At 43.7% G+C, this 24,943-nt stretch overlaps 1 protein-coding gene across 2 annotated transcripts in view; it reads left to right on the top strand.

Annotated features, from left to right (window-relative positions):
* Window positions 1–1,551: 1,551 nt before the first annotated feature.
* Window positions 1,552–24,943, top strand: part of PRR14L (proline rich 14 like) — a 63,415-nt gene continuing 40,023 nt past the window's right edge. Inside the window, exons 1-2 of one of the 2 annotated variants that reach the window (XM_021665670.2) lie at window positions 1,552–1,638; window positions 13,080–13,604. In XM_021665670.2, coding sequence (XP_021521345.2) covers window positions 13,131–13,604 — 474 coding nt within the window. In that variant the 5' untranslated portion in view covers window positions 1,552–1,638; window positions 13,080–13,130. Of the gene's footprint in view, window positions 1,639–11,226; window positions 13,605–24,943 lie in introns of those variants that run through there. The other variant, XM_021665671.2, reaches the window with a different exon arrangement.

Raw genomic sequence — 24,943 nt, 5'->3', positions numbered from 1 at the left:
TTGGGAGGCCGAGGCAGGTGGATCACCTGAGGTCAGGAGTTCAAGACCAGACTGGTCAACATAGTGAAACCCTGTCTCTACTAAAAATAAGAAAAATTAGCCAGGCCTAGTGGTGGATGCCTGTAATCCCAGCTACTCGGGAGGCTGAGGCAGGAGATTCCCTTGAATCCAGGAGATGGAGGGTGCAGTGAGCCAAAATTGCACCACTGCACTCTAGCCTGGGCAACAAAAGCGAAACTCCATATAAAAAAAAAAGTTTCAGGCCAGGCGCGGTGGCTCACGCCTGTAATCCCAGCACTTTGGGAGGCCAAGGCGGGCGGATCACGAGGTCAAGAGATCGAGACCATACTGGCCAACATGGTGAAACCCCGTCTCTACTAAAAATACAAAACAATAGCCGGGCATGGTGGCACGTGCCTGTGGTCCCAGTTACTCGGGAGGCTGAAGTGGAAGAATCGCTTGAATCCAGGAGGCAGAGGTTGCAGTGAGCCGAGATTGCGTCACTGCACACCAGCCTGGTAATAGAGCAAGACTCCGTCTCAATAAAAATAAAAAATAAAAAGTTTCCATGTTGCCACTTCAGAATACACACCCAAATCCCCCATGATAGTTTCTGCCTTTAGCAGCATTGGTTGACGGCACATTCTTCCATCCCAGGGGAAGCTAATAGGATTGTTTCTTTTTAGCCCTCAAGGGAATTTTATTCCTTCTCCTTAGAGATGTCCATAATGGGGCATCTTAAAAAGGCAAATATTTTAACTTTTTAATTTGGCAAGTCTCATAAACTTTGAAGGCCAGTCGCGGTGGCTGGCCTGTAATCCCAGCACTTTGGGAGGCTAAGGCAGGCAGATCACTTGAGGTCAGGAGTTTGAAACCAGTCTGAACAACATGGTGAAACTGTCTCTAGTAACAATACAAAATTAGCCGACTGTGGTGGTGCATGCCTGTAATCACAGCTACTTGGGAGACGGAGGCAGAATCGCTTGAATCTCCGCTGCGGTGAGCCGAGATCGCGCCATTGCACTCCAACCTGAGCATCAAAAACAAAATTCCATCTCAAAAAAAACAAAAAGAAGGTTCTGTAACCAACTGGAGACAGGAGTGACATTTATTTATTGGTGGGCGTAATTAGAGGAAGCAGAGGAGTGTCGTGACCCAAAACACTGTTTCCAGTAAATAAGATCTCCCGGGCTGCTAGAGTGGAAGCAGCGAGGCCCTTAGAATTGTAGCCGTCTAGACTAGAAAAATGGTGGACTGGAACAGGGTGACAGCAGTGGAGGCAGGTACTGGGCCCTATGGCTCAGTAGAAGTAGAAAGGTGTGTTTCCCTTTAAGGGTTTGAGCCGCAGGTACGGTGTTGAGAGTGGCGGAGGCTAGCAGAGGGCGGGAGGTCAGACGCAGGAAGAGCCGCCCCTTGGAGTGCGCGCGCGCGTGCGGGGGCGGGACTTGGGCGAGTCCGCATGGCTGGCTCGGGTCCCGGATGAGGAAGTGCAAGGGGGACCATAGAGACGAAGAGGCGGCGGCGGCCGGAGCGCCCTCGGGCTCTGTTGGCTTGGTAGGCTCAGGTAGACTTGGCGACGGCGGGACTGCAGCTGCAGAGGCTGGCGGGGCAAGCGCGGGCCGCGGAACGGGCCTCAGGGTAAGAGGCCGGGGGCGGGAAGGCTTCGGGTGTAGCCGCCCCGCCCCACTCCACCCTAAGGGGTCCTTCCGCCTGGTGGTGCTGGCTAAAGGGGAGTCTGGGGCCCCAGCCTTCTCCCGGCGCTGAAAGGATCTAAGGCTGCTCTGCGGGCAGCGGAACGACCCAGGGAGAGGGAGGAGACCAGGCCTGGCGTCGCTAGGGAAAAGCGGCTTCTCCGAGTCATGGCTCCGGCGCGGGAGAGAGACTCCTCTTCAACCTCGATACAACAAGGATCTCCCAACTTATTCCCTCGGGGAGGACGACGCCCCTCATCGGAGGCGTATGGTCTTCCTTAGCGCTCATCCGTTAGTCAGCAGAGACCCACTCCCAGGGTTCGAGGGGGATTCTGAACTTATCCTGAGGAGGAGTAAGAGATAACCCCTAAATGAGACCTTTCCCCCAACTTTGGTCAGCGTCTCCCAGGTGAAGAGTGAGACTCTCAACTTGCCTGAAAGTGACAGGGGATCTTCCCAGTAAGAGAGAGACTTACCTTTGTCCTTTATTTTTCGCCTTTACCCCAAGATACAGAGAGGAAGACCTTGAAAATTTGTGGTATCAGAAGTCCACCTATCTCCCTCTCCCCTCGTGATGTCCACAGAGGGAGCCTCGCTTCTCTTCTTCCCTTTAAGTCTCTCGGTGTGCAGTGAGCTCCTTTCCCTTGCACAGTTAAGAGCATGGCTTTTGGAGTGATAGTTGCAAACCTGGGTCTCAACATCTTTGTGACCTTGACTAATTGTTTAACTTGTCTCAGTCTCTGTCCATCTCCAATTTGGGTTCTGTTTTCTTTAAATTGTCATGCGGGCTAAGGGAGCATTTGTGTGAATAATAGTTACATAGTAAGCTTTTGGTAAGTTGTTACTATTAATGTTAATCTGCTGTAAAAGAAAATAATATCTTGCACAGAGAAGCAGTTTTTTCCACGTATGTCCCTCCCAACCCTCATCAGAAGTGTTCAACACATCCTTTCTTATTGGAGTGGAAGATTCCCTCCCACTTAGGGGTTAGGGAAAGAGACACTTCCAGTCCCCTTAGATCCTACTGTACAGTACTCCTCCACATTAACAAAGAGGGCCTCACTGAAAATAGGAAGAAAAGACTTAGCTTTTGGAAACAGCTTTCTTATGAGAAAGAGAGATCTGATGTCTGAAGCCAGCCCTTTGTCCACAGAAGGTATCCTTCTTCCTGACTGGTTAGAGATGTCCTCTCCCACTTCCCTGACTTGCTATAGTGACAAAAAATCTTTCATCTCCACATCCTTCCCACCGCCCCCCCCCCGCAAGTGGGCGATTCCAAGTTCTTCCTTTCTTTTGCTTTCCCAAGAAAATGAAGACTCTACCTTTGAGGAGAGCTCTCTTTCCTCTTGCATATCTAGAATGACAGATTGTTTCTTTTCTCCTTTTCCTTTGAAAAAGAGATGAAAATCTTTTATGCAGGAAGCCTCTGTCAGTAGAAATCAGGAGCATTTCCACTGTCGCACTCCTTACATGGAGACAGAGGGATCTTTTCTCTGGATGTTATTAAAGGGAGGAAATGGGAAATAGTCCTAGATGCTTTTGAGATTTTCTGCATGCTCCATGTTGAAGCGCTTGGCCCTGTTTAGTGTATGGACTTCCCTGCCTCGCTTTCAGTTTGTCTTGGGATTTTATTAAAAGAACCTTCTTTCTCTGTTTCTCAAGAAGAGGCCCATTCTTCAAATTTCCTCATGAAGGGTATGGCTACCATGTCTGAATCTTTGGGAAAGAAAGCCCTTTTCTCAAGGTTTAAGAGTGTTGTGAGCTTCTGAGGGCCTGATCATTATTGTGAGTATTGTTCCCTGAAGCAAGCATGGCAGCGCCTAGTGTTATTAAAGCCCCCTTTGCATTGGAATTGAAGGAAGGGGAGACTTTGAGACTCGAGATTATTGGGGCACATGGTTTTCTGTTTTGTTTTGCTTGTTTGGTTTCTTATTTTTTTTTCTTGATGCTGTAAATTTTGTACCTCAGAACTTTTGGAGAGTGTTCGAATGACTAAAAGATGCCACTTTGTCAGGTTTTTAGTGTTATAAAATGTGTTCTGATGAGTTTGAGCTGCAGTGTTAATCCTTCACTGGTAGGGTTTTTTGTTTTTGTTTTGGTGGGATAGGAATTAACACTGCCAAATTACCTGAAGGCACACTAAAGAAAGGCTTACCATCTTTTTTTGTATGTAAAGTGTTCTTAAATTACCTCGAATGCCCTTGAGTAATTGCAGAGGGGATTAGTCGGAGCTCTGTACCACCATTGTTGGTGTCTGTAGGTGTGCTTTTCTGAAACAAAGGGAAACAAAAGTTATTCTTCGGAGTCTTGGGATTTTTATGGGTGACAAGACCCTTTGAGCTTATTTTGATGAACATGTGAAAAACAAACCCAGGAAAGTTCACTCAGCTTTCACTTAACACATTCAGGACTCTCCAGCTAGTAAGTGGGAGGCAGGAGAAGGGACCCTGGCTTCCTGATGAAGAGACCAGCAGTTCAGACTGCTGGCAGAAGTATTTGTGTGTTTGCAACAGAAAGCATGAAATAATTGTCTTCAACTTAGAATAATTTCAACTTTTACTGGAATAATAATAATTTTCATACTTCCTATAAATATTTGTCACTTTTCAGGAATAAATCCATTCCCTATACCATCTAATACAGTACTTATTTGTGTTGTGATAAAGACAAGCCAGTACCAGCTGTCAAGAATTGTTCATAAATCTATGGTTTATTTTTTGCTTATATTTCAAACTAATTATCTGGTATCCTCACCCAATAGGTTGATTATAAGTCATTAGCAAAGATTAAGCTGTAAATCCCTGTCTACATTTTATACTCATGTATTAATCACTCTTCCCTTTCACTTCATATTTAACACTTTAAAAGCATTGGTGGTTAAGGCAGAGAGCTGACAGTTGGAAAAATACTGATACACTGATGCAGAAACAAAGGGATAATACACTTACCAGCTGTTTTTTTTTTGAGACTGAGTTTCGCTCTTGTTACCCAGGCTGGAGTGCAATGGTGTGATCTCGGCTCACCGCAACCTCTGTCTCCCGGGTTCAAGCAATTCTGCCTCAGCCTCCTGAGTAGCTGGGATTATAGGCGCGAGCCACCACGCCCTGCCATTTAGATCTTAAGAATAATGATTAGACAACATTTTAACATAAGTAATAGATACTCACCGTTTTAAAAAATAAGTACAAGGCTGGGTGCAGCAGTTTACTCTAGGAGGCCAAGGTAGGAGAATCACTTGAGGCCAGGAGCTCAAGACCAGCCTGGATAATGTAGTGAGACCCTGTCTCTACAAAAAAATAAAAATATTTGCTGGATTCATTGGTTCATACCTCTAGTCTTAGCTTCTTAGGAGGCTGAGGCAGGAGGATTGCTTGAGTCCAGAGTTGAAGTTACAGAGAGCTATGAGCATGCCACTGCATTCCTGCCTGGGCCACAGAGCGAGTCGCTGTCTCAAAAAAAAGTTCAACATACAGATAAGTCATTGGTGATCCTGTTGTCCAAGGTAACACCGTGATATTTGGCACGCATATATACATATATATATATATATATATATATATTTTTTTTTTTTTTTTTTTTTTTTTTTTTTTTTGAGATGGAATCTCCCTCTGTTGCCCAGGCTGGATTGCAGTGGCGCCATGGTCAGCCACCACACCTGGCCTTGGCTTATATTCTTTCAAACATTTTTCCTACGTGTATATCTGTTTACAAAAACTAGAGTCATGATGTTTAAGTGGTTTAATAAAATGTCCCAGACAACTATGTAGAAATATATATATGTATATATGTATGTATATATATATTTTACACTAAGTGTAGCTCTGTCGCCAGGCTGGAGTACGGTGGCGTGATCTCAGCTCACTGCAACCTCCACCTCCTGGGTTCAAGTGATTCTCCTGCCTCAGCCTCCCGAATAGCTGGGATTACAGGCACCTGCTGCCACGCCCAGCCAATTTTTGTATTTTTAGTAGAGATGGGGTTTCACCATGTTGGCCAGGATGATCTGCCCACCTTGGCCTCCCAAAGTGCTGGGATTACAGGCATGAGCCACCATGCCCAGCCCCAATATATTTCTACAACATCCTTTTTGATTGCTCCATTGCATTCAGAAATTTAGTTTTAAAGAACTTGAATGTCTTCACAAAATTGGGTTCTGTCACTGTAGTCTTGTAGCATTACCAATATTTTGATAGATTATATGGCTAGTGAGCTGAAAATAAGTTTATCCTACTACTGTAGGCTTGCATCTAAATATCCCTTCACCTCTGAGGGTTCCAGCTGTTCTTGGTAACATGTCTACAATTCTGCTCAGAAATTTGAGGACCCAGAATTAGTCCATTAGAAAAAGGAGGGGGAGTCTGTTTTGCTTCCCCAGCCAATGTGCCTAGTTGCTTTAGAGGTTGAAAATTCTTCGGATTTGGTCCAAATAAGAGTATCAAGAGATGGACCACTTTATATGATTATCAATATTGACTCTTTATGATACAGATCTGTTCAGTATACCTGTATTTGTGCATGACCTTATGTGGAGCAACATTTGGAACAAAATTTTGAGCTAGAACTGTGGGGATGGAAAGGACTAGGATTTACTAGAAACACTGCAGGGAGTTAAGTCCATGGGCTGCAGATGCTGATTGAATGGTGAGGGGAAGTCAGATATGGTTATGGCTGGGGATTCAAATCTGAGTTCTAGAATAATGATGGTGCCTTTTCTGAGAAGCAACAGGATTAAGAATAAGCATGTGGCTGATCACAGTGCTGCTCACGCCCGTAATTACAACATTTTGAGAGGCTGCGATGGGAGGATCACTCAAACCCAGGAGTTTGAGACTAGCCTGGGCAAACATAACAAGACCTACAAAATTATCTACAAAATTATCTACAGGCATGGTGGCGCACACCTGTAGTCCTAGCTACTTGGGAGGCTGAGACAGGAGGATCGCTTGAGCCCAGTTGTTCAAGGTTGTAGTGAGCTATGATCGTACCACTACACTCCAGCCTGGGCAACACAGTGAGACACTGTCTCTTTTTTTTTTTTTTTTTTTTTTTGAGATGGAGTTTCGCTGTTGTTACCCAGGCTGGAGTGCAATGGCGCAATCTCGGCTCACCGCAACCTCCACCTCCTGGGTTCAAGCAATTCTCCTGCCTCAGCCTCTGGAGTAGCTGGGACTACAGGCACGCACCACCATGCCCAGCTAGTTTTTGTATTTTTAGTAGAGATGGGGTTTCACCTTGTTGACCAGGATGATCTTGATCTCTCGACCTCGTGATCCACCCGCCTCAGCCTCCCAAAGTGCTGGGATTATAGGCGTGAGCCACTGCGCCCAGCCCACTGTCTCTTTTTTTAAAAAAAAAAAAAAAAAAGTAAGGCCGGGCACGGTGGCTCACGTCTGTAATCCCAGCACTTTGGGAGGCCGAGGTGGGTGGATCATGAGGTCAAGAGATCGAGACCATCCTGGCCAGCATGGAAACCCTGTCCCTACTAAAAATACAAAAATTAGCTGGGTGCGGTATCTTGCACCTGTAGTCCCAGCTTCTCAGGAGGCTGAGGCAGGAGAATCACTTGAACCTGGGAGGTGGAGGTTGCAGTGAGCTGAGATGACACCACTGCACCCCAGCCTGGGCGACAGAGCAAGACAGTCTCAAAAAAAAAAAAAAAGGGAATGAGCATGTAAATTTACTGAAGGCATCTTATTTATCCTGTTTCTCAAAACTGTTTTCATGTAAAAAGACTCAATTATTCAATGGATTGAATGAGTTCTGTTTTAAACATGGTAAGTTTTGGGAGTGCCCTTTTTTTTTTTTTGTGATGGAGTTTTCACTTTTGTTGCCCAGGCTAGGGTACAATGTCACAATCTCTGCTCACCGTAACCTCCGCCTCCTGGGTTCAAGCCATTCTCCTGCCCCATCCTCCCAAGTAGCTAGGATTAAAGGCATGTGCTGCCATGCCCGGCTTATTTTGTATTTTTAGTAGAGACAGGGTTTCTCCATGTTGGTCAGGCTAGTCTCAAACTCCGACCTCAGGTGATCCACCTGCCTCAGACTCCCAAAGTGCTGGGATTATAGGCATGAGCCACCACACCCAGCCTGGGGTTGCCATTCTCGTGAGTGTAGGCTAGAAGTTGAGAGAAAGGTTGGGGTCAGGGTCAGGTTTTTTTGTTTTTGTTTTTGTTTTTGAGACAGTGTCTCACTGTGTCACCCACTGGAGTGCAGTGGCCACATCTCAGGTCACTGCAACCTCTGCCTTCCAGGTTCAAGCGATTCTTTGCCTCAGCCTCCCGTGTAGCTGGGATTACAGCTGCATGCCAACACACCTGGCTGATTTTTTTGATTTTTAGTAGAGATGGGGTTTCACCATGTTGGCCATTCTGGTCTGGAACTCCTGACCTCAAGTGATCTTCCCACCTGAGCCTCCCAAAGTGCTGAGATTACAGGTGTGAGCCACTGCTCCTGGCCAGGTTTCTTTAAAAAAAAAAAAAAAAAAAATCTTTGTTAAGATTTAATTCATATGCCATACAATTGACTGATTTAAATTGTACAAGTCAGTGATTTTTGGTATGGTCACAGCGTTCTACAGCCATCACCATGATCAACTTTAGAACATTTTTATTACTCCAGAAGGAAACTGTCCATCAGCTGCCACTCCCAATTTCTTGAAGAATCCCAGTCCTACTAATCTACTTTTTTATTTTTCTTTTTTTTTTTTTTTTCTTTTTGAGACAGTTTCACTCTTGTCGTCAGGCTGGAGTGCAGTGGCATGATCTCAGCTCACTGCAACCTCTGCCTCCCAGGTTCAAGCGTTTTCCTGCCTCAGCTTCCAGAGTACCTGGGACTACAAGCATGTGCCATCATACCTGGCTAATTTTTGTGTTTTTAGTAGAGACGAGGTATCTCTATGCTAGTGACTAAGATGTTCTTGATCTCCTGACCTTGTGATTTGCCCATCTCAGCCTCCCAAAATGCTGGAATTACAGGTGTGAGCCACAGCACCCAGCTCTTACTAATTTACTTTCTGTCTCTATCCTTTAGATTACAAATTTGCCTACTCTTTTCTTTTTACCTTTTTTTTTTGCGCTGGCGGGGGGCGGGGGCGCCGAATCTCACTATATTGTCCAGGCTCATCTTGAACTCCTGGACTCAGGTGATCCTCCCCACTTAGTAGCTGGGTTCATAGTAAGATTTCCCTATTCGTGACATTCCTATAAATGGGTTCTTGTAATATGTGATCTTCTGTGACTGGCTTTCACTTAGCATAATGTCTTCAAGGTTCATTCATGTTGTAACATGTATTAGTTCTCCATTCCTTTTTATGGCTGAATAATATTTTATTGTATGGCTATACCACATTTTGTTCATCCGTTCATCAGTTGATGGATATTTGGGTTGTTTCTACTTTTTTACTACTGTGAATAGTGCTGCAAAGGACATTTGTGTGCAAATTTTTATGTGGACATTTGTTTTGTGCATATATACCTATGAGGGGAATTGCTGAGTCCTATGGTAACTCTGTGCTTAAAGGAAGAGTTTTAGGCCAGGTGCAGTGGCTCACGCCTGTAATTCTAGCACTTTGGGAGGCCAAGGCAGATGAATTACTTGAGGTTAGGAGTTCGAGACCAGCCTGGCCAACATGGTGGAACCCCATCTCTACTAAAAATTCAAAAATTAGGCCGGGCGCGGTGGCTCACGCCTGTAATCCCAGCACTTTGGGAGGCCGAGGCGGGTGGATCACGAGGTCAAGAGATCGAGACCATCCTGGTCAACATGGTAAAACCCCGTCTCTACTAAAAATACAAAAAAAATTAGCCGGGCATGGTGGCGCGTGCCTGTAATCCCAGCTACTCAGGGGGCTGAGGCAGGAGAATTGCCTGAACCCAGGAGGTGGAGGTTGCGGTGAGCCGAGATTGCGCCATTGCACTCCAGCCTGGGTAACAAGAGCGAAACTCTGCCTCAAAAAAAAAAAAAAAAAATTCAAAAATTAGCCGGGCATGGTGGCACATGCCTGTAATCCCAGCTACTCGGGAGGCTGAGGCAGGAGAATCACTTGAACCCAGAGGCAGAGGTTGCAGTGAGCCGAGATGATACCACTGCATTCCAGCCTGAGCAACAGAGCAAGACTCTGTCTCAAAAAATAATAATAGTAAAAAGGAAGAGTTTTGAGTCATCCTCATCACAGAGGCTGCAGAAAAAGGTAAGGTTATCAAGAAAGTGAAGTTTAAAAAGGGGGGAGTCAAGGATTAAGTTTTAAGAACTCCCTTATTTCTGTGGTAGGCAGGGTCAGATGCATAAGGTGGCAGAGACCAAAGGCATCCATCTCCTTCAACAAATCTGCTCTTATACAGTATCTTTTCCTGCATTTCCTCTTCAAATCTGTATGTGGTGTGACAGCTGAAAACTGGACTATGTATTTTGTTAAGAAAGGAAAGCTGAAGCAAATTAAAACTGAGCACTTCCTACTTTTTTTGGCATCAAATAGCAATTCCTCATTATCTCTGTTAACCTCCCTCATCCCCCACCTTACACACACGCACACACACACACTCAAACACATGTGCGCACGGCCTAAAATGTGAAGTGCCCCTAGAAATATCTTTCTCTGTCTGGAGCTAAAGGAGAAAGGGGAAGATTCTAGATCTAAAGGGGATGCACGTCTCTCAGCACTGTTTTTGAGAACAGAGTCTTGCTCTGTCTCCCAGGCTGGAGTGCAATGGCGCAATCTCGGCTCATTGCAACCTCTGCCTCCCGGGTTCAAGCAATTCTCCTGCTTCAGCCACCTGACTAGCTGGGATTACAGGCAACTGCCATCATGCCTGGCTAATTTTTGTATTTTTAGTAGAGACAGGGTTTCACCATGTTAGCCAGATTGGTTTCAAACTCCTGACCTCAGATGATCCACCCACCTCAACCTCCCAAAGTGCTGGGATTATAAGCATGAGCCTCCACACCCAGCCTCACAGCACTGTTTATGAAAGCTTTTCACATCCAGAATCTCATTTGATTCTTGTTCTCCTATACAAACAGTTTATCTCTCTTTGGTAATATTTTGTTTTGTTTTGTTGTTTGTTCATGTTTTTCTTTGAGATGGAGTCTCTTTGTTGCCCAGACTGGAGAGCAATGGCATGATCTTGGCTCACTGCAACCTCTGCCTCCTGGTTCAAGCAATTCTTCTACCTCAGCCTCCTGAGTAGCTGGGATTACAGGAGCCTACTACCACACCTGGCTAATTTTGGTATTTTTAGTAGAGACAGTGTTTCCCCATATTGGCCAGGCTATTTTCGAACTCCTGATCTCAAGTGATCCACCTGCCTTGGCCTCCCAAAGTGCTGGGATTACAGGCATGAGCTGCTGTGCCCAGCCTAATGTTTTGGGTACAGTTTTTTAAATTCATCTTTGTGTGTTACCTAAACATCATGGACCAGCAATCTGATTTCTTACCATTTCTATAGTATTTAAGTTAATATTACAATGTTATGTTCTTCCCCCGCTCCCACCCACCCCTCCAACATTATGTTCTTTTACCTTTGGGAAGATTCATTAAAACTAATCTTTTCTTGGTTAATTAAGAGTACTTGATACTCTTGTACTACAGAGTATCAAAGTACTACAACAGTATCAAGGTCCTGAGTATGTGTTTGTTTTGACTGCATTATAGGCACGGTGGCTCCTGCCTGTAATTCCACCACTTTGGGAGGCGAAAGCAAGAGGATTGCTTGAGCTGAGGATTTGGAGACCAGCTTTGGCAACATATCAAAACTTCATCTCCACCAAAAAAAGAATTAGGCAGGTGTGACTGGGCGCTGTGGTTCACGTCTGTAATCCCAGCACTTTGGGAGGCTGAAGCGGGCAGATCATGGGGTCGGAATTCAAGACCAGCCTAGTCAAGATGGTGAAAACCTGTCTCTACTGAAAACAAAAAAATTAGCCAGGTGTGGTGGTGTGCGCCTGTAGTCCCAGCTGCTTGGGGAGGCTGAGGCAGAAGAAGTGCTTCAACCCAGGGTGCGGAGGTTTCAGTGAGCCAAGATCACGCCACTGCACTTCAGCCTGGGCAACAGAGCAAGATTCTGTCTAAAAAAAAAAAAAAAAAGCCAGATGTGGTGGTGTGTACCTGTCCCAGCTACAGGAGGCTGAAGCAGGAGGATCACTGGAGTCTGGGTGAGGGAGGCTTCAGTGAGGAATGATTACACTACTGTACTCTAGCCTGGGTGACAGAGCAAGATCCTATCTCAACAAAACCAAAAACGAAAAAAAATGAAAGCATGAAGTATCTCATCTGGTTAACCAATTTCTGCCTTGGTCAGGTCAAAGCAGATTCCACCCCCGCTTTCCTTAGGCAAGATTTATTTCAAGGCCTGTAAACATTCAGACTAATCCGAATGGTCAAAGTGGATTTTGTTGTTGTAGAAACAATATGTTTCATAGACTAAATCTGAAAAGTTACAAGCCAAGAAACTCTGGTCCTGAATATATGTGTGTTTTGACTACTTTTATAATATAGTGTTACAAACTTAGATATAAGTGTTTCAACAAATAACCCGTTGCTACCATTCAATGCAGGAAATTAAACATTACCAACACAGTGGAAGCTCTCTCTCTAGATATCCCCCCACCTCCATCCTCTCAGATAACCATGTAATATTTTAGGCAGGTCATATTTAACCTCCTCAGGTGTGGTGTTAGGATGTATAACAAGAAGCTGATAGCTGCCCTGCTTAGCTCAAAGGGTTGTTGTGAGAATCAAATCAGTGATGACTGTGAAAACACTTGGAATATCTCAAGATGCAGGATAAAAATCAGGAAGGATTCTGCAAAAGGGCTGGTTTAGTAGTGTCTCGTGCTAGCCTAGGTAGAGAGAGCTCAAATATTTAGTAAGCAGTAAAGGAATGGAATTCTACTTTCTTCCTATCCTCCCTCAAAGAGGAAAAGTCCATGTATGAAATTTTCCAGAGTCCGTCAGTATGTATTCATTCAACAATTATTTGCTGAGTAAATACTGTGAGATAACATGGGGATATAGCAGTGAACAAAACAGATGAGGTTCATGCCCATGAAAACAAACAAAAGCATCTTAATTTTCTAATTTACATCAGGTCTGGATTCCTTGGATGCTAATTACACATGCCTTATTCTCATCTAAATTTGCTGGCCCTTCATGTTTAAATTGAGAATTGTTTATAAGGCAGTATTTTAATTGAGGTTAGACAGAAGTGTATTAAATTTAAGGTATTTATTTTTCTACAAATTCATAGTCTATTAAGGAGAAATTTTTGGTGCCAGATAATGCTGGCATTTAAAGTAGAGTTTATTTTCTTCATTGTAGCCAGTTTGAACTGAGGCAGCCTTTCTAACCTATCAAGGTTTTAAACTTTTATCCCTTCCTTTGATTTGTGTTAGGGTGAATCGTTTGATGTAAAAGGCTTGACTCCATAATCTACATCTGCCCTAATGCTGTCATCTGGAGTAGAGACTCAGCCAGTTCCACTTGATTCCTCCATGTCTGCCGTGGTACAGGAATTATACTCTGACCTCCCAGTAAGCGTCTCCAAAGAGCTTCATGCTGACCCTGAGCCAAGTGTGATTCCAGATGTAAAACCTGGAGCCTCAAGCTCTCTTTTAAGTCAGAGTAGGGCATTGCCCTTGGAGCTGCAGAGGACTCATGCGGAGAGTTGTTGTGAAGAAAACTATGAGACCTTGGATCATGGGAGTGAGCCTGGGCGATATGGGCTAGTGGACTCCACAGCAGGAGGTTCTGTGGCTTCTGGGATCTTGGATAGGGCAAACAGAAGCAAGAGCATGGAGCCAAAGGTCTTCAGAGATCAAGGGGGGCAGGCGGAAATTATAAAAGAACCCTCTGAGGGAACAAAGGAAGATCCACATCAACATTCCACAGCTGCTGAAGAAAAGATTAGCCCAAGTCAGGTAAGAAATGAAATCTGGATTCAGAGGAGTTGAGGGTGAATGACAGCTTTCTCTTGATAAAATATAGATGCTGATGGTTAGCTTATGATTTATTCTTGAAACATTTTCAAAATGTTGATTTTGAGGTTCCCTTTTTTTTGATATTTTAAAACATTTGTGTCACATCAGACACTGGAAGAGAGGAAGTGCTTAGTAAAAAAGTGTCATTTCTCTGAAGCAGCAACTGTATATGGAATGTTGAGTCTGAAAATTATGTGGTATTTCAGCATTTGATGTTAAGAAATGATATCTATACTCAGTCCTTACATTTTGGTAGGTTGAAGTGAGGTATCACAGAGAAACCTTTGAAGGGAGGCTTTTTTTTTTTTTTTTTAAGAGGGTCTCATTCTGTCACCCAGGCAGGAGTACAGTGGTATAATCTTGGCTCACCACAACCTCTGCCTCCCAGGTTCAAGTGATTCTCCTGCCTCAGCCACCCAAATAACTGTGATTACGGCATGAACCACCATGCCCAGCTAATTTTTTGCATTTTTAGTAAAGATGGATTTTACTGTTTTGGCCAGGCTGGTCTCGAACTCCTGGCTTCATTATCCACCCACCTGAGCCTCCCAAAGTGGTGGGATTACAGGCGTGAACCACCATGCCAAGCCAATGTGCACTTGAAGTACCCAGAAAGGTGGGTTTGTTGAGAGTAATAGTGAGCTGTGATAGTGTGATGGTCTCAAATTCTTTTTTTTTTTTTTTTAATAGAGACGATCTTACTATGTTGCCTAGGCTGGCCTCAAATTCCTGGGCCCAAGCAATCCTCCCACCTCAGCTTCTTAAAGTGCTAGGATTACAGGCACAAGCCACTAAGCTGAGCCCCCCAAATTCCTTTTATTTTTGACACAGAGTCTTACTCTGTTGCCCAGTCTGGAGTGCAGTGGCATGATCTCAGCTCACTGCAACCTCTGTCTCCCGGGTTCAAGCGATTCTTCTGCCTTGCAGCTAGAATTACAGGCGCCTTCTACCGTGCCTGGCTAATTTTTGTAGTTTTAGTAGAGGTAGGATTTCACCATGTTGACCAGGCTGGTCTCGAACTCCTTGCCTCAGATGATCTGCCCGCCTCGGCCTCCCAAAATGCTGGGATTACAGGCATGAGCCACCATGCCCGGCCAGGCACTCTAAATTCTTAAAAGGAATATACCTGTCCGGTGAACTCTACTCTGGATGGTTTTCTAAGCTAGCGGTCAGAAAACTTTTTCTATCAGGGGCCATGTAGTAAATATTTTAGGCTTTGCAGGTTATATGGTCTCTTTTTTTTTTTTTTTTTGAGATGGAGTCTCGCACTGTCGCCGGGCTGGAGTGGAGTGGTGTAATCTCACCTCACTGCAACCTCCACCTCCTGGGATCAAGCGATTCTCCTGCCTTAGCCTCCCAAGTAGCTGGGATTACAGGCGCCGGCCACCACAATCAGCTAATTTTTTGTATTTTTAGTAGAGACAGGGTTTCAATATGTTGACCAGACTGGTCTCGAACTCCTGACCTGTGATCCACCCGTCTTGGCCTCTCAAAGTGCTGGGATTACAGGTGTGAGCCACCGGGCCTAGCCACATATAGTCTCTTTTGGAATAACTCAGCTTTGCTATTGTAGCATAAAGTGGATAGAGGCAATACGTAAATGAATGAATGTGGCTGTATTCCAATAAAATTTTATTTATTAGCACAGCCTGCTGACCTGAGGGCTGTCGTTTGCCAACCCCTGCTCTAGACCCACTAACAAATTTATGTTCTTTGGGCTGCCTGGAGTAGGCTCCCATCCCACTCTTGATACTTACATCATTTCTTTACACAGGATGAAGGCCAGTTAATTGTTGTTAGTGGACTTCATACATTGACTATGATTAGGAATGAACGAGCATTAAGTAACGTTTGAACATGTTATCCGAGTTTATACTGTGATGCCCTTTTAAAAATATAATTAGGGCCATGCGTGGTGGTTCACGCCTGTAATCCCAGCACTTTGGGAGGCCGAGGCAGGTAGATCATGAGGTCAAGAGATCGAGACCATCCTGGTTAACATCGTGAAACCCCGTTCTACTAAAAATACAAAAAATTAGCTGGGCATGGTGGCGCACACCTGTAGTCCCAGCTACTTGGGAGGCTGAAGCAGGAGAATTGCCTGAACCCAGAAGGCGGAGGTTGCAGTGAGCCGAGATCGTGCCATTTTACTCCAGCCTGGGTAACAAGAGTGAAACTCCGTCTCAAAAAAAAATAATAATAATAATAATATATATATATATATAAATATATATATAATTAAATAGGTAACAGACTAAGGATCCTGAAGTTTTTATTGTTACTCCTTGATGTGATGGGCTGAGTGTAACAGGAAGAGATTCTTTTTTTTTTTTAACCAATTCAGGGACCTGCCACTTCAGGAGAGAAAGGTTTCTTAATGTAGTATTATATAAAAGCATGTGAAATAACACATAAAGTATAATGAATACAACACACATGCATATATGTATGTATATATGCATACATATACATGCCCGTGTTTACATAACAACCAACCTAAGAACTAAATTACTATCCCCCGGTTTTTTTTTTTTTTCTTTTGAGGCAGAGTCTCACTCTGTCACCAGGCTCCAGGCTGGAGTGCAGTGGTGAGATCTTGGCTCACTGCAACCTCCACCTCCCCTGTTCAAGCAATTCTCCTGCCTTAGCTTCCAAGTAGCTGGGACTACAGGTGCGCACCACCACACCCAACTAATTGTTGTATTTTTTAGTAGAGACGGGGTTTCACCATGTTGGCCAGGATGGTCTCAATCTCTTGACCTTTTGATCCGCCCACCTTGGCCTCCCAAAGTGCTGGGATTACAGTCATGAGCCATCACACCCAGCCCTCTGTGTCCTTTTTTAAAAGCATCCCTTTTCTGCCTCCCAGCTCCACCAGAGGTATATTCCATTTTGAATTGTATAAAGCAGAATGAAATTTAATAGATATAAATGTTAATGTTTTGTAGTTGGTTTCAAAAAGTGATCTCCACAAGTGAAAACAAACATAAGTATTTATGAGGAAACGGAAGACCTGCAGGTTTTAGCAGGTCAATTAGAATTGACTTTGTGCCAGGAAAAGCCAATTTGCTCTTAATATCATTAAGGGAAATGTGTTATCTCGGCTGTGAAGTGGTGGTCATGCTCCATTGTGTGATGGTTAGGCCACAGCTGGAGTATTATACTCTCCTGTTGGTGTCATGTGTATGAGAGGTATAGAAAACCAGGAATGCATTCATGAATAAGAATTCTCACTAATGACACAACCTGAAAATATGCATTTGGAGGCCAGGTCACTGGGTGTCTGACTTGTGAAAGAGAACAGTCAAGAGAGAGAAACCTTCAAGAATTTAGAGGTCATTCAGCAGGAGTGGTCCTGTGGGGCACAGTTAGGCCAGTCGAAGATGTGGGCAGCAGCAGCTCCTAATCACTCTCAAGTCTCAGGACCCTTTGGAAATCAGAATACTGCAAACCTTTCAGAAAAGCAGACATACTATTTGCATACCGTTTAAGATTTGCAAACCCCAGGCATCCCCTGATCTCAATTTATAAGAGCTCTTGCTAGATTGGCAAAATATCAGACAGTCAAAAGACAACTGACAAATTGAAGAACATATTTGCAATGTGTATCAGAGATAAAGGGCCTATATTTGTAATATATAAAGAACTCTTGAATTGAGAAATGAAGAACCAAAGCCCAATAGAAAAATGAGACTTGGACTGGGCGCGGTGGCTCACGCCTGTAATCCCAGCACTTTGGGAGTCCAAAGCGGGTGGATCATGAGATCAGGAGTACAAGACCAGCCTGGCCAAGATAGTGAAACCCCATCTCTACTAAAAATACAAAAATTAGCCAGGTCTGGTGGCGGGCACCTGTAATCCCAGCTACTTAGGAGGCTGAGGCAGGGAATTGCTTGAACCTGGTATGCGAAGGTTTCAGTGAGCCGAGGTCGCGCCACTATACTCCAGCCCAGGTGACAGAGAGAGGCTTCATCTCCAAAGAAAAAGAAAAATGAGAAGATGAGAGTGAGAGAGAGAGAGAGAGAGAGAGAGAGAGAGAGAGAGTGTGTGTGTGTGTGTGTGTGTGTGTGTAACACGTGTTTGGTGGTTAAACAAGAGATGGTCAGCCTCGTGTAATTAGAGAAATGTGAAGTTAACCTGATAGACCACTTTTTTCCCTTTAAGGGTACCACTTTTTGACTATTAGATGGGTGAAAATGAAAATGTAGGCCAGGCGTGGTGGCTCACACCTGTAATCCCAGCACTTTGGGAGGCCGAGACAGGTGGATCACCTGAGGTCTGGAGTTCAAGACCTGCCTGACCAACATGGAGAAATCCCGACTCTATTAAAAAGAAAAAGAAAGAAAATGTATGACAATGTTATCTGGTTAGCAAGACTGTGAGGAAACACATTCTAATGCATTGCTGGTATGAATGCAAACTGATACAACCTTTCTGAAGAATTTGGCAACATTTAACAAAACTACTGTTGCATTGATCTGTTGACCCAGCACTTCAAGGAAACCCTACCCTAAAAGATGCACTTCTAGCAATATAACAATACATATACACAAGGTTGTTCTTTTCAGCAGTTTATAATTGCAAAATATTGGAAACAGCCTAAATACCCGTATATAGGAGAGGCTAAATAAATTATGGTATAAGGTATGTCCATACATGGAGTATTATGCAGCTGTAATAAAGTATGAGGAAGATCTCTATATGCTGATATGGAGTGATTTCCAGGTGTGTCAGGGGTCCCCAAAACCACATGCAGGTTTTGAGATTTGCTCAAACTCACAGGACTTGGCATTTAGTTGTTCTCATTGCTACAATTTATTGTAGTGAAAAGATACAAAGAAAATCAGCAAAAGGGAAGGGGGCATAGAGCAAAGTCCAGAGGAAATCCTGTGTAAGTTTCCAAGAGTCCTTTCCTAGTGGAGTCACACACACTTAACCTCCTCAAGGAACAAATTGTGACAACACATATGAAATAATGTCTACCATGGAAGTTTGTTAGAGGGTCAGTGCCCAGGGATTTTACTGGGGACTGTTGCATGGACATCCTCTGCCTGGCACATAGCGAAATTTCCGACTCCTAGAAGGAAAGCAGGTGTTTAGCATTAAAAAAAAGAAAAGGAAAAGAAAAAAACAAGAAAGGGTAGGAGGAACTGGCCCTTCTGTAAGTATATCTTTTGGTATAGTTCTAACTTCATACTTGAAAAATAACTAACTAGACAACTGGGATGTGAGATGGTCCCAAAACTGAATTTTTTTTTTTTTTTTTTTTTTTTTTGAGATAGAGTTTCACTCTTGTTGCCCAGGCTGGAGTGCAGTGGTATAATCTCAGCTCACCACAACCTTTGCCTCCCAGGTTCAAGCAATTCTTATGCCTCAGTCTCCCGAGTAACTGGGATTGCAGGCATGTGCCACCACGCCTGGCTAATTTAGTACTTTTAGTAGAGACGGGGTTTCTCCTTGTTGGTCAGGCTGGTCTTGAACTCCCGACCTCATGTAATCCGCTTGCCTCTGCCTACCAAAGTGCTGGGATTAAAGGCGTGAGCCACTGTGCCCGGCACAAGTCTAACTGTATTACAAATTAGGAATAAAACCAATGGGGAGGGTAGCCCACATTACTTTAGCAAACGGTAATTCAACTATATCCTCTTAAAGACTAAAGCCAAAAAATAATAGAAAATATTAGTAAATTTGTTTCTCACAGGGGTAGGACTTAGCCTTTTTTTTTTACTTTTTTTTTTTTTTTAAGGATCTCCCACTAACAGACTATCAAGGAGTCCAGGGAGAGGTAGTCGACTTAGCTGTTTCTAAACAAAATACTTATATGTGTTCTAGGATTGGGGAAATAAGTAAATATATTGTGGATAATGAGAGCCAGCTTTCTCTCAGAGAAAGTAATTAGAAAGGAGGGGTGGCAAACATGAACCCTGTGGTGTTGAATTCGAATTGGAGTTATCAGTATGAACTTGGGGTTCTTAATAAATACACATAAGAGATGGAAATATGTGAGTGTATAAGATAGGGCCTAGAAGTAGTGACAGACACCTTGTAGCAATGAGCACACGTAGTCTTGGCTTCTAAATGCTTTTTTCCAATAAAAGGAGCCAAGATTCCTTGGAGAAATGGCAGTTCCAAGATAGGAGAGGGAAAAATGCAAGATGCGCCTGGAATAATTTATGGCCAAATGCTCAGAAAATTATGGGGATATAACAAAAGGACACAGCAGCCAACTTGAAGGGGCTCCCAGTGGCCAAGTATGGGATGATTTGAGCTTAAAATAAATGATAGTGATGAATTATTCTGCAGTTACTTTTACAGCAACCTGTAGTACCCATAGAATAAATACCTATGAGTCCTTGTTGAAATAAAATAATTTATTTAAAAGTGAGAAACTAGGCCGGGCGCAGTGGCTCACGCCTATAATCTCAGCACTTTGGGAGGCCGAGGCGGGTGGATCACGAGGTCAAGAGATCGAGACCATCCTGGTCAACATGGTGAAACCCCGTCTCTACTAAAAATACAAAAATTATCTGGGCATGACACGCCTGTAGTCCCGGCTACGCAGGAGGCTGAGGCAGGAGCATTGCTTGAACCCAGGAGGCGGAGGTTGCGGTGAGCCGAGATCACGCCATTGCACTCCAGCCTGGGTAACGAGCGAAACTCCGTCTCAAAAAAAAAAAAAAAGTGAGAAATTAAAAGTCTTACGGGATTCCAGTTAATAAACACAGACAGAATGATGGAAATAGAAAGGCACTGTTTGGCAACCATCGCAGTAATAATTATCTCAAGCAGGAATCATTAATAGATGTTAAGCTAGTGGCTAGGCCAGGGGCGGTGGTACACGCCTGTAATCCCAGCATTTTGGGAAGCTGAGGTGGGTGGATCACAAGATCCAGGGATTGAGACCATCTTGGCCAACATGGTGAAACCCCCATCTCTACTAAAAATACAAAAAATAAAAAATTAGCTGGGCTTTGTGGCACGTGCCTGTAGTCCCAGCTGCTCGGGAGCTGAGGCAGGAGAATTGCTTGAACATGGGAGGCAAAGGTTGCAGTGAGCCGAGATCACGCCACTATGCTCCAGCCTGGTGACAGAGCAAGACTCCATCTCAAAAAAAAAAAAAAGCTAGTGACTAAATGTTTGAGAAACAAATATTTACATAGTCTCAAAGTATTTCCCTACAAGATATTTATTAGTTACAAAGGTTTGGAATAGTGAATTCACAATGGAGAAACCTGGCAGAATCCACCCAAACCAAGTGATGGACGTTTGACCCCCTAGAATGAGGTACCCTAACATCATGATAGGACAGTGCCTCCTGATAGGACACTGCCTCCAATAGGACAGCATGGGGAAAACCAACATCACTTCTGTGGTGTTCTTAACCCAAAAAGGCATATCTGGAATCTACTCACAAGGAAACATCAAACCCAAACTGAGGGACTCTGTGTGTGTATCCGCGTGTGCGCACAGGCACAGTGGCACAATCTTGGCTCACTACAACCTCTGCCTCCTGGATTCAAGCATTTCTCTGCCCCAGCCTCCCAAGTAGCTGGGACTACAGGTGTGCGCCACCACACCCAGATAATTTTTGTATTTTTAGTAGAGATGGGGTTTTGCATGTGTTGGCCAGGCTGGTTTTGAGCTCCTGACCTCATGATATGCCTGCCTCAGCCTCCCAAAGTGCTGGGATTATAGGTGTGAGCCACCATGCTTGGCCTTTTTTTTTTTTTTTTTGAGAAGTGGTTTCACTATGTCGCCCAGGCTGGAGTACAGTGGTGTAGTCTTGGCTCACTGCAACCTCTGCCTCCAGGTTCAAGTGATTCTCCTGCCTCAGCCTCCCAAGTAGCTGGGATTACAGGCATGAGTCACCATTCCTGGCTAATTTTGTATTTTTAGTAGAGACAGAGTTTCACCTTGTTGGTCAGACTGTTCTCGAACTCCTGACTCAGGTGATCTGCCTACCTCAGCCTCCCAAAGTGCTGGCGTTACAGGTGTGAGCCACTGCGCTTGGCCCAGATTTACCATTTCAACAGTTTGTTGTTGTTGTTCTTTTTTGAGACATAGTCTCGCTCTGTCACCAGGCTGGAGTGCAGTGGCACGATCTCGGCTCACCACAACCTCTGCTTCCTGGGTTCAAGTGATTCTCCTGCCTCAGCTACTCAGTCCCGAGTAGCTAGGACTACAAGTGCGCACCACCACATCCAGCTAATTTTTGTATTTTAAGTAGAGATGGGGTTTTGCCATGTTGGCCAGGATGGTCTCCATCTCTTGACCTTGTGATCCACCCACCTCGGCCTCCCAAAGTGCTGGGATTACAGGCGTGCGCTACCACGCCCAGCCTCAACAGTTTTTAAATATGCAGTTCACTTACATTAAGTGCGTTCATAGTCTTGTGTAACCATCACCACCTTCCATCTCCAGAACTCTTTTCATTATCATTAAATAGTAACTCACCATTCTCCCCTCTCCCCGTCTCTGACAGCAACCATTCTGCCTTCTGTCTATATGAATTTGACTACTCTAAGTACATCATTTAAGTGGAATCATATGGTATTTACCCTTTTGTTACTGCCCTTAATATTTTTTAAAGTTGAATATTCCAATCATGAAATATATATTTCAATCATGAATGAGAAGGTAAACAAGTAAAAAAATAATTATTTTTTCCTGTCTTAGGATCATGTCCAAAAGGTATTAAAAATTTGTAACAAGTAATTGTGGGATTTGATCAAGATCACCCACTCTTGTGGAGGGGAGAAGAAAGGCAGTAAAGGAGAGTGAACTGTCTGAGAACAGGCACAGTGAAAGGGACAGCTGCAAGAGCCAAGCTCATCTGTGAAAGAATGTATTCAGTTCTGAACTCCACTCTTGTAGGAGAAAGGTCCAAATCTGTCATTCATGCAAAGGTTACTAGCCAGGATATGGAAAAGATTGGTCTTACTTAAGAACTGTGCACCAAGATATTCAGAGATGGGCATGTGACATCCCACACAGATGATTTAGCATTGAGAACTCTTTGTATCATTCATGGTTTTTACTGTTTGGTTTTGGTGCTTACATATAAGCCTTAGAGCGTTAAACTTTATAGATATATCCACGTAAAATATACATTATACACAAATATATTTAAAATATATAAACTTACATAAATATATAAACTTTTTTTTTTCTTTTGAGACAGAGTTTCCCTCTTGTTGCCCAAGCTAAAGTACAATGGTGTGATCTTGGCTCACTGCAATCTCTACCTCCTGGGTTCAAGTGATTCTCTTGCCTCAGCCACCTGAGTAGCTGGGATTATAGGCATGCTCCACCATGCCCGGCTAATTTTGTATTTTTAATAGAGATGAGGTTTCTCCATGTTTTTCAGGCTGGTCTCGAACTCCCATCTTGGTGATCTGCCCACCTCGGCCTCCCCAAGTGCTGGGATTACAGGTGTGAGCCACTGTGCCTGGCCAAAATATATAAACTTTTTATATATTTTTCTCCCATATGGTAGACCTACCTGGGTTGAATATGTTGTAAATGCTTTGGTTCTAGGATACAATACATTAATAGTGATCACCTCAAACACAGAAAAAATTCTGAATTTTTTTTTGAAGATGGAGTCTTCTCTGTCACCCAGGCTGGAGTGCAGTGGCAGAATCTGAATTGTCTTTTACCTGTAACATTCAAAAGCCTAGTGTACATTTTTTAACAGCTATTTGAAGGTATATGGAGAAGGAACATTAAGGAAGCACAAGCTGCTGATCACTTGAAGGATGTTATGCTGTTGGAGAATCTTGATTTTTAATGATGTGTTCATAAAAGACCCAGTCTTGTGTAATTTAGATGAATTTACTTAAATGCAAGGTTGTTGCATTAAGTACTCATTAAGCTTACTACTTTTAATCTGGGAGTCTTTGATCCTAGGGAAATTTGCACTAGCGTAAAGGAGCTTGCTGTTTGCTTAAAAGGAAGTCTTGTCGAGAAGAATTCAATTTTCAGAGATTTCAGGTGAAGATTCTACACTTTGTGGACACAGTTACAGCATTGGTGGTCATAAGCTGTTCTCTGGGTCTCCCAGAGCACTATTTCCCCCCAGTGATGGTTTGCTGATGGTTCTCGTCGTATGTTGTAAAACGTATGTGACAGAAAGTTACCCAAATCACATTGCTGAGACTTAAGATAGAACTTTCTTTTAATTATTTCAGCAGTTCTTTTGGATAATTCGTTGTGGAAGAATGTTATATGCCTTACCAGCTAACATGAGCAATATCTACTTGAAGTCACCAGTGTTGCTCTGAATTAAAATATGTAAAGGAAAATTCAATTTTAAGCTGTGCAAAGGTGATTTAAAGTTACTGTTTTACAGTTGTTCCTTTCTAGATATGCAAGTGTAGGAAACTGAGAGAGCCATCTAGAGATAAAAGAGTTTCTTTCATTTCAGAGCATTTTAAACTATGAAAGTAATCATGGCTACTTTCACAAATGTCAGGAAGTAGGAAGTATCTCATTTGTTTCGCAATTTGGCCCTACAATTGCCTAATTTAGTGTATAGGAGATCCCATCTATAGAGGAACCGTTGCTGACCTTCCCTCACTAGTCTGCCTCTGCCTCCAGTTTGGGAAGCTCAGATTTGGAAGAGCTCAGAGGGATCTGGTTACAACCAGTGCTCCAGGCTCAGAGATATACCAGGACTTAAAACTAAGGAGATTAAAACTACCTTGCCAGGCTGGGTGTGGTGGCCACACCTGTAATCCCAACATTTGGGAGGCCAAGGTGGGAGGATCACTTGAGCCCAGGGTATTGAGGCTGCATTAAACTGTGATTGCACCACTACATTCTAGCCTGGGCAACAGAGCAGGACCCTGTCTCAAAAACAAAAACAGCCTGGTGCGGTGGCTCACACCTATAATCCTAGCACTTTGGGAGGCCGAGGCAGATAGATCACAAGGTCAGGAGTTCGAGACCAGTCTGACTACCATGGTGAAACACCGTCTCTACTAAAAATACAAAAATTAGCTGGGCATGGTGACGCATGCCTGTAGTCCCAGCTACTTGGAAGGCTGAATCGCTTGAATTCAGGAGGCAGAGGTTGCAGTGAGCTGAGATCATGCCACTGCACTCCAGCCTGGTGACAAAGTGAGACTACGTCTAAAAAAAGGGAAAAAAAAACAAAACAAAGAAAAACTGTCTTGGCTATAAAAGCCGAAGAGCTTTGCGTATTTTCATTTCTCTCCAGATATTTGTGTTTTTTCCTGATCTAAACTGGTCTCATAGGAACGAATCAGAGAATTGCA

Source organism: Aotus nancymaae, unplaced genomic scaffold (genome assembly GCF_030222135.1).
Source record: "Aotus nancymaae isolate 86718 unplaced genomic scaffold, 86718_ANA_hifiasm-v0.15.2.pri h1tg000076l, whole genome shotgun sequence".
Lineage (NCBI taxonomy): Eukaryota > Metazoa > Chordata > Mammalia > Primates > Aotidae > Aotus > Aotus nancymaae.
Note: the sequence above shows the minus strand (reverse complement) of the source record. Positions and strands in the feature narration are given on the sequence as shown.